The sequence below is a fragment of the Nyctereutes procyonoides genome, unplaced genomic scaffold, assembly GCF_905146905.1.
Source record: "Nyctereutes procyonoides isolate TBG_1078 unplaced genomic scaffold, NYPRO_anot_genome, whole genome shotgun sequence".
NCBI lineage: Eukaryota > Metazoa > Chordata > Mammalia > Carnivora > Canidae > Nyctereutes > Nyctereutes procyonoides.
This window is the reverse complement of record NW_026575043.1, coordinates 10,930,410-10,944,273: the sequence shown is the minus strand read 5'-3', so window position 1 is coordinate 10,944,273 and position 13,864 is coordinate 10,930,410. Positions and strand designations below refer to the sequence as shown.

Sequence of the window (13,864 nt, the reverse complement as noted above, 5' to 3'; positions counted from 1 at the left end):
GCACTGACCCCTGAAATCTGGGATTCATTTTGGAAACCTTCAGTATTCTTAAAACCCTTGGTTTGGGTAAGTGTAATTTCTCTTACGGCTTATGGATGCATTACCATTTGTCCAATGTTTTGGAACCAAAAGATGTATAATATGGATGCTGAGTGTCATCATGATCGCTCCAGGGCAGTGAAGGAGAGGGGTGCTCAGAAATGGTCTTGGTTGGGGCACCTGGGTGGCTCAGTCAGTTAAGCATCTGCCTTTGGCTCAGGTCATGACCCCAGGGTCCTGGGATGGAGCCCGTAGTGCGGCTCCCTATTTAGTGGGGAGCCTGCTTCTCCCTCTCCCTCTGCCTTCCACTCCTCCTGCTTGTGCTCTCTTGCTCTCTCTGTCAAATAAATAAATAAAATCTTAAAAAAGAAAGAAATAAAATCTTGAAAGAAAGAAAAGAAAAGAAATGGTCTTGGTTGAGTCTGGAGGTTCCAGGTGTCTATGGCAGGAATAAGAGCTGGTTGTTCCCTGGATTCCCGTGCACACCCCATTTCCTTGCCTTTCACCCAAGGCACACTTTGCCACATGCAAGGAGGGAAGAAGCAGCGAGTTTTAGGAAACTTTGGCAGAAAAGGGTCCTGCTGGCTGGTAGAACAGTGTAGTAGATCCTAGAGCCATTTGCCTGGTGGCTTTCAGAGAGGAAGAAGAATGACCTGTTACTGTAGGAAAAGGCACTAGCATGGGTGAGGCACTTCTAATGATCTCAAATCTTTGAGCACGGCTGGTAGCACCTACTTTGATTGACGCGACACTCATTTTAGGGAGCTCAGGGAACTTTCTGAGAATCACACAGCCAATAAGAAGTGGGCTTGGGGTTCGGAGCCAGATCACCTCCCCATAGGGCCTGTGATCTTCCAGTTATACCGCACTGCAGCCGGCAGCCGTGCCAACTTGTTGGGACATAGACGTCCCTATGCAGCGTCTGAGAAACTGTTTTGTGCTAGTTGCTCTTTGTGACTTGGTCCTGGGGAAGTAGGTCTGTAACACCCCAACTGTTCAGAGTAGACTAGAGGCCCAGCTCCACGCCCCTGGGAAATGCCACCTTAACCAGTGTGGACTGGTCCTCAGGTAGCCATGGGCACAGCCTCAGCATTTCTGTGCATGGCCAGTGGCTCAGTCACCTGCACTCATGATCAGAGCCACAGGGGGCCACCTTCTCTTGCTCTATCCCTCTTCCCAGGGAGGTGGACACTCTGTAGAATTGCTTGCAGGTGGGCAGCCTCACTTGTGGAGTGTGGAGCCAGCCTTGCTGAAGTCCAAGGGAGTGGTTAGCCGGACAGCGCCCTTTAGGCTGAGTTGCCTGGATTTCCTGATTTTACCCTCTTTCTGGAACTAGTGTGAACTGGAACTTGGCAGAAGCTATGAAGGGCCTCAGATCCAGGTGATGTTTATCTTTGAGAGTTCCGTAGTAAACTTAGTTTATTTAATGCACCATAAAAGATGGGCATTACCTTGATAGCTTCTCTTACTTCCTGCTTCCACAGGCAGGTGTAGGGACATTTCTGTGTGCCTGGGAGAAGGTACTAGCAATAGCATATCAGCACTGTATGTCAGGAGTTGGCAAACTGGTCCACAGGCCAGATGCAGCCTGTTGCTGTTTGCCAGCCTCTGCCTTATATCATGCTATAGAAAGGATTTTTCTTGTTAGGGGTCCTCAGCAGAGCCAATAAAAGGTGGGTAGAGAAGTTACTGTGTAATAGGTACTGAATTTCAGTTAGGGATGATGCAAAGTTTTAGAGACGGATGGTGGTGGCGGCTGCACAGCATTGTCTGCTTAAAAATCGCTAAAAACAGTAAGTTTTATGTTCCTTGATTTGACCACAATGAAGTCAAAAAAAAAAAAAAGGAGGGGGAGCAGAAGAGCAATATTATAGAAACCATTCTTCTAAAGTGGAGAGACCTAACATTTCACTGAGTACAGAACTGAGAGCTGGGCTCTGTACTAGGAATTGAATAGAACTTTCTTTGTAAACCTTATCGTGACAACACAAGTGGGTGTGGCTGGTCCCAGGTCATAACAGGAGAAATGGAGACGCAGGGTTCTTTCCTAGTTGCCTGGTACGTGAAGATCTGCCAGTAGACCCCAGGTCTTTCTGAACTTAACCATGAGTTAGATGTCTGGGACTAAAGGAAAGCTGGAAAAATTGGGGCAAAATGGTCTTGGTTTTGGTTTTGGCCCAGAGGACCCCTTTAGTCATGTTGCTTTTTATATTTTTTTCCCTGGGCCCCCACTCTTCTCCTTGACCTTGGAGGGGCAGTGGTTGCCAGCAGAGCATAGGAGCTAGAGAAGTGTCGGGGTGGGGGTATGGTTCCTTGGGACCCACCTCCTTGGAGAGTCCAGAGCTTGTGCTTTGTCACAAATGCCTGGGCAATGAGCATGTACTACAGGTGCGCCACGTTCTGGCCGTGCTATCTGCGCCACACAGGAGGTGTTTCAGGCCCAGATAGGCTGGATCCTCCCTAATCGCCCTGGCCAGCTCCATACCCCAGCATCACCCTCACAGCGCCCCAAATCGCCCCCGGCACTGCTTCCTGGGCGGGGCCTGGGGCCAGGCCTGGGCCTGATCATGTCCTGCTGTCCTTCTCATGTTTGATTTCTGCCTTTCTCTTCCCCTCCCCTAGTTTTGCCTTCCTCTGGCTTCCCCTTTGATGAGGCCGCTCTTTTGCTACTACAAATGGAAACTCACCCATCCTGCCTTTTTCTTCAGCATTCTTGTTGAGTTGTCATCATGCTGGAAGTGTTTCTTGGTCACTCTGGGTTTTTCCATACAGCAGCTTCTCTGCAGTGACTGCCTTCCAACCCCCAGTTAAAGAGCCACACTGGTGGCCGAGGGGGGACATGGACACCTGTGCAAGCCTCCGGCCACCAGGATAGGGTCACCTTCCTCCTGCTTTTTTTTTTTTTTGAAAGATTTTATTTATTCATGAGAGACACACACACAGAGAGAGAGAAAGGCAGAGACACAGGCAGAGGGAGAAGCAGGCTCCATGCAGGGAGCCCGATGTGGGACTCGATCCTGGGTCTCCAGGATCACACCCCGGGCCGAAGGCAGCTCTAAACCGCTGAGCCACCGGGGCTGCCCTTCCTCCTGCTTTTAAACTTACTTTGAATCTACGTGGTTGGCCCTGATACGTCCATCACGAACTGACTCGGATTCATTTATCTTGAATAAAGTGTAGGCCCTTTAGAACAAAATGATTTGTTGGCAGCACCAGAACAGGGTGCTATGTGGGGAGCTCAGAGTAACTTCCTCTGAATCATGTATGTATATGTGTATGTATGTATGTCTGTATTTTCATTTTTAGAATTGATTTTTATTTTATTTTTAAAATTTAAAAAAGGCTTTCTTCTTTAGTAAGATCATCAGCGAGGAAGAATTGAGAGCTTGGAGTCTTGTTTCTCAGGTTCCTATTGTTTCTCGGCTACAAAGTTTATGTTGGTCCTTGTGCTAAAACAAAACAAAACTCAAAACTCAAAGCCATCATACTAAGTTATAAAAGTCATGCAGTTCCTGGGGCACCTGGGTGGCCCAGTTGGTTAAGCATCCAACTCTTGGTTTTGGTTCAGGTCACGACGTCAGGGTCCTGGGATCGAGTCTTGGCATCGGGCTCCATGCTCAGTCAGGAATCTGTTTGGGATTCTTTCTCCCTCTTCCTCCCCCCCTCCTGCTTGTACTCGCTCACTCGCTCTCTCTCTCTCTCTCAAATAAATCTTTAAAAAAATAAAAAGTAATGAAATTCCTACTGTAAAATCCAGAAAATTTTAAAGAAGAAAATTAATTAAAAGTTGTGTAATTCTTTCATTTATACATAATTTGTTAGCTTTTTGGTGTATGTTTTCACATAGACATATACTTGCGGGTTTTTTTTTTCATTGTTGTTTTTACTTTATTTCTTAAAAAAAATTTTTTTTTTAATTTTATTTATTTGTTCCTGAGAGACACAGAGAGAGAAGCAGAGACACAGGCAGAAGGAGAAGCAGGCTCCATGCAGGGAGCCCAGTGTGGGACTCGATCCCTGGATCCCAGGATCATGCCCTGAGCTGAAGGCAGATGCTTAACCGCTGAGCCACCCAGGTGTCCCACATCATTGTTGTTTTTAACAAAATTGAGATCTTACTGTTTTCTTTTTTTTTTTTAAAGATTTTATTTATTTATTCATGAGAGACAGAGAGAGAGAGAGAGGCAGGGACACAGGCAGAGGGAGAAGCAGGCTCCATGCAGGGAGCCCGACATGGGACTCGATCCTGGGACTTCAGGATCATGCCCTGGGCCAAAGGCAGCACTAAACCACTGAGCCACCCAGGCTGCCCATCTTACTGTTTTCTTCTCCTTTCCCTAACATGATACTGAAAGTGATTAAGCATTTTCCTGCCCCACCAGTCCAATCTTAAAAACCTCATGTAGCTGAAAAACATCAGATTGTTGAACATTACCATTTTGGGTAATACATTTGCAGTTTTGTGCTGTTAGAAAGAATATACATTCTTGTAGTTAAATCTTTGAGCTCAGCTACGATTATTCCCTCTGGAGAGGATCCTGGAAGTACACTTACTAGATGAGAGAATATGCGTATTTTTGCATTTGCTCTGTATGGACAAATTGCTTTCCAGGAAAACTTGTACTACAGGAGACCTTGCATGGGCAGAGTAAAATAGTGTCTTCTTCCTATTTGGTATTAAGTGATTGTAGTCCTTGATAATTTAAGTGAAAAGTACTACCTCAGTGATCTCTGATTTTATTTTAATTTAATTTAATTTTATTTTATTTAATTTTATTTTTTTATTTTATTTTTTTGATCTCTGATTTTAAATGTGATGATTAGTGAGGGTGAACACTTTCCCTGTGTTCATTGTCTACTTTAATTCTATTTTTAGTTTGTTCACATCCTTTGGCAGTTAATCTGAGGTGTTAACATTTCTTTTGCAGATTTGGGAGAGCTTTTATATTAGTAACCTTTGTCATAATTGCAGGATTTTTCTCTGCCACATTTTCTCTTACTTTTGTTGATCGTATGAGTGTGTGTGTGTGTGTGTGTGTGTGTGTACACATCTTTTTTTTCCACTTTTATGGTAATTACAAGTCTTCAGGGTAGTCTAAATATGGGGGGAGGCACAACTTTTGTTATTTATTTTTATTTATTTATATTAATACAATTTTTAAACTTTAATATAGCATATCATTAGTTTCAGAGAGAGAATTCAGTGATTCCTCAGTGAGAGCACAACCTTTCATTTAACTCTTGAATCCACATGAAGCTAGTTTTGGGGAAAAGTATAAATGATAATTTATTTCTTTATTTTTATTTTTTAAAAGATTTTATTTGTTTATTCATGAAAGTCACACAGAGAGAGGCAGAGACATAGGCAGAGGGAGAAGCAGGTTCCCCACAGGGACCCCGATGTGGGACTCATTTCCAGGACCCTGGCCCTGAGCCGAAGGCAGACGCTCAACTACTGAGCCACCCAGGTGCCTCTGAATGAGAATTTATATCTTGTTTCTGAAGATCCCTTTCCCCAGCTCTGTTGAAACCCTGTTCTCCTCTTCATCAGCATGTGATGCTGCTCTCATCATGCATGGTATTCTCGATAAACTGGTCCTTTTCCTAAACTGTCTAGCATGTTTCCATTTTCCATTGGCTGTTGAATTAGAGTAGCTTTGAGCCTTCCTCATCAATCTTTTTAAGATACTTTCATATAGAGTTAAAAGTCACTTTGTCCAAGTTAAAATAGGAAAATACCCACCCAAGACCCATCCTCACCAAGCCCAGGAATGAACTCAATGAAAGGACACTGGGGCTCCAATACAAAAAAAAAAAAAAAAGGGATGCATTTCCCAAATTTAGACTTCGTACCATTGTGAGAATTCAGTCAGGCATCTTGCGAGGTACTCCATGGACCAGCTGAAGAATCCACAGGGCAATGAGTTATAATAAAAAGGGCTATTTTCATGCTCCTTGGCTCCTACAGCTTGTCTAGTCTTCAAATCAGATGCATCCTTTCAGTTGTCAGCCTCTGCCACATTCTGGCTTCCGTGTTTGTTCTTAGGGCCACAGCCTCGTGTTCTGAAATCAGAGCAAGCTTCGGTGCTGTTGTTCCCTAAAGGCTCATGTGTCCTTTGGTGTCCAGGTGGGAACCACCAACTGTGGGGGGGGACACCCAGGCCCTCTGTCTGTGTGATGATCGCTGGGGTTTGTAATCCTGAGCCCCTGGAGTTCCTAACAGTTCTTCAGGGGTATTAGAGTCCCTGAGACGTTTTATGCCAGACAGCGGAGATGATAATCATCTGACCAAGCGGTTCATTGCTTATTTTCTGTATTTGGGTTCTCTGTAGGATTTTGTCCATCACAGACATTTTCAGAAGCTCTGCCCCAGCAAGTCTCTGGTCTCTTGTAGTACGACAATTAGACACCTGGCATACCTTCTCCTGCTGTCAGCTCCCCCAAATGTGGTCTCAGGTATCCCATTCTGTGTTCCTAGTCAGTAGAGAAGGAAACCAGGGGAGTATCCTGACCCACCAGCTTCAGATTTGATCTAGAATTCAGACCTAGATTCAGTGAATCTAGGTGCAATCCATTGCCCACCCCACTTTTGGCCCCCAGGCCTCCTGATGGCTTCAGGACATGTTTGACCATGTGTCCAGGTGTGTGGCTCCTCACTCACTCATCTTTGTATCACCGGGAATAGTTTGTGACCGTGGGCTGTGTTCTTTCTGTCTCAGGCAGGGAACGTGGTAACAGGGGAGATGGTGGAAGAGCTTATTCTTTCTGGAGCGGACATAATCAAAGTGGGTGTCGGACCAGGTAAGGCTTGCTGGGAAGCACAGCGGAGGCTGTGTGGTGGGGTGCTGCGGGGATGAGGGAGGTGCTTGGGGAGGTTGGAGATGTGGCCAGAAGGGAGCCCATGGGTGACCCGGCCACAAGCATAAAGCCCATTTCTTTTAGAAGCATCACACCACTTTTGGAAGTTGAGCTTCCAAAAGAAGGTCTTTTAGGACATGTCATGGGGTTGCTTTCTGATCCAGGGAACATCTTAAAGGAGCTGGGGTGTGGGTAGAATGTGAGGTCCTGGTTTCAGAGTGCTGGAGTGAAGGAAGAGAATGCAGATTTCCTTAATGACCCCATATATCTTGAAGAAGAAAGCAAGGGGGTTGAAGAATCAAGGGGACAGTTAATGGACACAGATGACTCAAGTTTCTTTGAAGGTTTGACAGCCCCCAGACAGTGCACATAGGCAGGAAGCTGAGCCCACATTTGAATTTGACCCACGGCCTACTCGTTACCACCCCTGGATCCACACCTGATACTTATCCATTTCAGATTTTGCCCATAGCCTCTTGGGCAGCCTCTCCTAGGACCACCCATTGGTGTCTTCAGTGGAGGGACAGGCTAGGGCACTTCTTTTTCTTTCTTTTTCTTTTTTCTTTTTTTAAGACTTTATTTATTCATGAGAGACACACAGAGAGAGGCAGAGCCATAGGCAGAGGGAGAATCAGGTTCCCTGCAGGGAGCCCAATGCGGGACTCGATCCCAGGAACCCGGGATTACGCGCTGAGCCAAACGCAGACACTCAACCACTGAGCCACCCACGTGCCCCAGGCAGGGCCTTTCTGTCCTTAGATTGGCCAGCTCCATTGTCTCCTGGGCCAACCTGGCATTCACCTTCCCCTTTGGTTATGTGTGAGCATGAGCTTTCATGTTTTCAGATTCTTCCTTGCACATCTTTCTACTAAACAAACACTAAAGTTGGAGAGGAGGAAAGAAGATATACATTTTTCAGTTGGGAGTTTAAAAAAAAAACACAGCAAAGATTTTTAAAATACCGCCCACCCAAAAAAACACTACCAAAAAAGGAAGCAAACCATAAAGCCGTGTGAGAAGAGTGTGGGAATGGATTCTGGAGGCAGAAGACATGGTTGTGTTGTGACTCGGCACAATCATCAGCCTTGAGGGAGCAGGATGTATATATATGAAGAGAGTCATCCCTTCTTAGGGAAGAAGTCTTGTAGACTCACCAGCGTACTTGAGTGACCTACAGGGAAGTTCTCAGGATTGGGCTTTTGATATTGCCCCTTGAGCCAATTCATAACATATTCCAAGCAAGAGGGAAGACAACTCTGTTTTTTTTTTTTTTTAAGATTTTATTTATTTATTCATGAGAGACAGAGAGAGAGGCAGAGACACAGGCAGAGGGAGAAGCAGGCTCCACGCAGGGAGCCGGACGTGGGACTCGATCCCGGGTCTCCAGGATCACACCCCGGGGCCGAAGGCGGCGCTAAACCGCTGAGCCACACAGGCTGTCCAACAGCCCTGGTTTTTACTGAGTGTTGGTCATTTTTGGAAATTCAAAGAGAGACTAAGACCCAGTTCTTACAAGGAGCTCCCCACTTAGCATGGGCTGTAATAGACTGAACTAAGAATAGAATAGGCTGTTAATAGGCCAGGAAGACTCTTCCAAAAGCAGGACACTCCCCGGGCACCTGTTTAATCAGAAATAGCAGCTGGGTGTCTACTAGCTGCCGTTGTGCTGGGTGCGTGCTGTACAGGATGTCAAGGTGTGGAGGCGGCCGCCTTGGCTCTCAGAGAGCTGTTCTTGATGCACTTGATGTAATCCTGAGCGTTCGGCTGTACTTGTTTCTCTCCTGCACATTCTCTGCGTATAAGCTGTTTCCCCAGAAGAGGTGTGGTCCTCCCATCGTTGCTGCGTGTACCACCCACCCAGTGCCCAACCTCAGCCCTGGCAGGGCTTTCTATTAGAACGGATGGGACTAAAAAGTAAGGAGCTTTTTCGGAGCCGCTTCTTTAAACTGATTGGAGATTACATTTAAATGTCATGAATTCCGGGCAGCCCCAGTGGCCTAGCGGTTTAGCACCGCCTTCAGCCCAGGGAGTGATCCTGGAGACCGGGGATCCAGTAACACGTTGGGCTCCTTGCATGGAGCTTGCTTCTCCCTCTGCCTGTGTCTCTGCCTCTCTCTCTCTCTCTCTCTGTCTCTCTCATGAATAAATAAATAAAATCTTTTAAAATAAATAAATGTCATGAATTCTTCAGAATAAAAAACACTGGGGGTTCTCTCTCTGTGAATGACAGCGTGAAGAATGGGCACCCTGCCCCTGCCCCTGGGGGAAGACGCGTATTCAGTTTTCTCCTTTTCCCGTGAGCCTTGATCAAGGCCATTCCCATGCCTTCTTTGCAAGTTCTTCCTTGGCTCTTTCCAGGGAGGGTGATTGGCCTGACCTCTGGAGGTCTCTCTTCCTTGGCTCTTTCCAGGGAGGGTGATCCCTGCCTTCCTGCGAGGATCTGGCTGTGGAGTGGGAGAGGAGAGAAGCCAGTTATGAACCAGAAATTAGGAAATGAGTTCAGCCTTGCACAATGCGGGTCTGGTGGCTCGGGCAGAAGGTGCCTTGGTGGGGACAGGAGCTTGCTGGCTCCAGGGCTGTGAGCAGCACACTTAAGGATGGACATCAGGAGCTGGCTTCTCATGCCCGGCAGAGGATGGATGCAGGAGGAAAGGGGTTTCCCCCAGCCTTCTGGTTTTTCTTGTGGAATCCAGGCCTGGAATTATTATTATTTTTTAAAGATTTTATTTATTTATTGATCAATCCATGAGAGACCCAGAGAGAGAGGCAGAGACACAAGCAGAGGGAGAAGTGGGGAGCCCAATGGAGGACTCCCAAGATCCCTGGACTCCAGGATCACGCCCTGGGCTGAAGGCAGATGCTTAACCCCTGAGCCACCCAGGTGCCCCTCCAGACCTGGGATTCTAGACCTGGTTCTCTGTCTGGTCCTGTACCAGAAAAGCTGGGGAGAGGTCTGAGGGGGTGGGCAGGAGAGGAGGCTGGGGTTCCTGGTGCCTGGTCCTAATGGCACTGGAGTTCAGCCCCATTGATTGAGCTGGGAAATAGTGTAGCCACAGGCATGTGGGTGACTCATCTATTCTTAAGTTCACGCATTCTTTTGGTGACTATTTATAGCCACCTGCTTATGTACAAGGCTCTATTCTCAGCACTGGATCTACAACAATGACTGTCCGTGGAGCTTACCATCCAGCAGAGAAAACAGGTCCCCTGCATTCTTATACAAATAATTATTTAATGCCTCTTTTTGAAGTGAATACCTGTGGAGAACAACTCCCCCGAGGTAGTGACATTTAAGATAAAGCCTGAAAGATGAGAAGCATTGGCCAGACCAGGGGTTGGTGCATAGGGAGGGCTTAGACAGAAAGTACAGCATGTACAGAGAATCCCCTCTGCCAGAGGACCTGGAAGGTGGGAGAGGCTGGAGTGTGGGGAGCAGGAGGGAGAGACAGGTGGCAGAGGAAGGCAGCAGCTGGACATTTGGGAGTTTGTCCTGCGTGATGTTCGGGTACAAGGGGTGCTCACTGGCTGGCAGGGAGGGACAGGACTTGAGCCAAGGGGTCGTGTGCTGGAGATGGTGGTGCTCTAGGCATGACTTAGCCTGGACTCAGCTGGGACGCTACTCTGTAGATGAGTCCACCAGGACTGGGGATGACCATGGGAAAGGCAGAGGTCAAGGAGGAGCGCAGGGGTCCAGGTGGCTGGTCCTGAAATGGAAGCTGATTCTGCAGCCCAGGCTGGATGGGGACCCTGGGCAGGGTGGCCGATCATGCAGCTGGGGCCCATCGAGGACGGGACTGGGTGGGAGAGGGTGCAGGAATGGGGTAAGTGCCACCCCCTCCTCTCCAGGGCCTACTGGGGGTGCAGCCCAGCAGTTTTCACCTGTCCAGCCACTTACTCTCCACCACAACCTGGTGCTGTCAGCGTTTCCATTTCCATTCTATAGGCAAGGCCAACAGGCTCAGAGAAATTGGAAATTTGACAAAAGTTGAAGGTCAAGAGGCTGTGGGAGGAGCCTGAGGGGTCCCTTGAAGTATAGAGTGGTTGTGCGGACAAGCGAGGGACATAGGAGAAGCATGGGAGTAGTGTAAGCAGGCAGAGGAGGCGGTGATGTCACAGGCGGGTGACGGTGACGGGGCGTGGGGTAGAGGGCACCCAGGCATCAGTGGTTGACGGTGATGAGGACCAGAAGGGACATGCTCAGATGGTGTGGTTATCACCACTCCCCCCCACCATGGAAAGAAAGATTACCCCCAGGAAATTGGGGTGAGGGTGAGTGCTGGTGGCAGGGGCTCATCTTGTGTCACCACCTGCACTTTCTCAACCATCTCTCTTTGGGTCCCCTTCTCCTGCCACCTAGGTTCCGTGTGTACCACCCGCACCAAGACGGGGGTGGGCTACCCCCAGCTCAGTGCTGTGATCGAGTGTGCGGACTCTGCCCACGGCCTGAAGGGTCACATCATCTCCGTAAGTCTCTGGCGGGGCAGGGAGCTGGCTTGGGAACCCCCGGGGCTACAGGGAGTCCCCTGCTCCTCGGCCCCAAGGAAGCCCATTTCCTGGCTGCCCTCCTTCCAGATGGCATCCCGGTGGGCCTGGCCATGACCCGGGCACCTTCGTCACGGCAGTGACATATGGCAGAGACCCAGGCCCTGCTCCCCACTTACTCTGCACCAAGGGAGGCAGGCACATTGGTCAGTAACAACTGCAGACTGTCGGTGAGGTGTTGGGGGGTCTGTGCGGAGCTTGGAGAGGATGGGAGGGCCACCTAAGAGTTGGCTACAGAGCACCCCGGCCTGCATGGATTGAAGAAGAGAAACCCACTGTCTCGTGGGTCTGGAGGCCGGAAGTCTGAGATCCAGGTGTCAGCAGGGTCCCCAGGGCTACGGGAAGTCTCTGTTCCCAAGCTCCAGAGCTTCTGGTGTTTCCTTGGCTGGTGGCACCATAGCTCCCATCTTCATGTGTTGTCCTCCCTGTGTGCGTGTGCTTGCATGTCCACATTTTTCCTATTTGTAAGGACACCAGTCGTGTTGGATTATGGGTCACCTCCTCCACATGACCTCATCCTGGCTTATCACATCTGCGGTGCTGTCACATGCTGCCAGCCACCGGTCATGGGTTGCCCGACTGAGAGCACATCAGTGGTGTGTTGGGGGCAGAGGTGGGATTTCTGTGGGTTGAGAAACCTATGGGAAGAGTGAGGAGAGGCTGAGGCAGTGATCTAACAGCACTTCCATGAAGTTCTGGGACAGCAGCCTGAGACTCAGCCACTGAACATTCAGGATTGAGTGAATGAATGAATGAGTGCCAAGTTAGTATCCGTCCTTGACGTAGCCACCGTTCTGCACCACCTTTACTGATGCGACTACCATTCACAGTCAAAAGGACGTATCCTAGCTCTCCCCTTCCAGATACAATGCTCAGAACAGGACAGAACTTGTAGGATTAAATAGGACAAACTCACAACTATGGCTTCCACGTATATGTGTGTGTATATATAATATATATAATTTCTTTTTTTTCTTTTTCTTTTTTTTTTTTTTTACAAATTCTGAATTCATGGTGTAATTTTAGTGGTTCTATAACAAAGTTGACTCATGGAATATATTAAAATAAATCCTCATACCTTTTCTTGGTACAGTTCCTAAGCCAGGGTCCCACATTAAATAAATTGATAGGTGATTTCTTTTTTAAAGATTTTATTTATTTATTTATTCATGAGAGACACACACAGAGAGAGAGAGAGAGAGAGAGAGAGAGAGAGAGAGAGAGAGGCAGAGACACAGGCAGAGGGAGAAGCAGGCTCCATGCAGGGAGCCCGATGTGGGACTCAATCCCGGGACTCCAGGATCATGTCCTGGGCCGAAGGCAGGCACTAAACCGCTGAGCCACCCAGGTGTCCCAAATTGATAGGTGATTTTAAAAAATTTACAAATGCATCAAATTACATATTCCTGTGGAATGATGCCTTGGTGACTTCAGCTCAGCACTTCAGTACATTGATGTGTGATTTCTGGACTTGCTTTAAAGAGTAATAATACTCTTTAAAAAGCCCTACCTGCACCTTCCCTCATTTTGAGCCTTATTTTAGCATCTGAGTGTTGTAGCTGTTGTTTTATCACAGCTAGGGGCCTGGCCTGACCTTGCAGTCCAGTGCAGATTTCCCGTGCTCCTTCCAATGCTCCCTGAAAAGTTTTCATCCATCCATCCATTCTCTGAACAAACTTTTATTGAGCATCTACTGCTAGAAGCAGAGGGAGAGGGGAATGACTGAAATGACCGAAGGTTTTGTGGTTGCTGAGCATTCTGAGGCCCCGTACTCATTACCCCTTCCTTGAGTTTTGCCCCAGAGCACAAATGAACACCCATTTATTGTGTGTAAAAGGTTGAGTGCAGTGATCCAAGTCACTGCAAACAGCATCAGTCTCCAGGATGCTAGTGGCTCTCAGGTGTTAGCCGGGGCCTTGTTCTGGGCTGGCTGCATGAGCATCACTGGGGAAGCTTTCTTAAGAAGACATGCCTGGACCCCATCTTAGCAAATATGACTTTTCAGAGGGTGGCCACAAAAGTACCATACGTAATTAATCATAAATCTCTGTCACAGGACAGTTTTCACCATCAGGAGTCTGCATCAGAATTTGGACCCTGTACCATATATGTTCCTTGAGTGGCCACTATTTTTCCAAATCCTCGAGCTGTCAGATGAATGGATCTGCTGTGAACGTGTTTGTGTTCTGAGTTCCCACTTTTGTAGCCTTCTAGAAATCTCACACCTGCTTAGTTGATAGGACCATAGTTTGGGGTCGGGGGTAGGCTGTGCTTGCACCACCGGCCACTGCAAATCAGCTTGGGTTCTCTCTACGCAGCACCACCTCATTGATAAGCTTATTTTAGCAGTTCTCTCGGTGTAGTGCCCAACATCAGTATCAACTGAGAACTCGTGGGACAATCTGGGGCCTGGGCCAGACCTATG

General features: G+C 47.9%; 1 protein-coding gene across 1 annotated transcript in view; it reads left to right on the top strand.

Annotated features, from left to right (window-relative positions):
• The window catches only part of GMPR (guanosine monophosphate reductase), a 47,432-nt gene that overhangs the window by 18,370 nt on the left and 15,198 nt on the right, over positions 1–13,864 (top strand). Inside the window, exons 5-6 of the mRNA XM_055321819.1 lie at positions 6,759–6,840; positions 11,255–11,361. Coding sequence (XP_055177794.1) covers positions 6,759–6,840; positions 11,255–11,361 — 189 coding nt within the window. The remainder of the gene's footprint in view (positions 1–6,758; positions 6,841–11,254; positions 11,362–13,864) is intronic.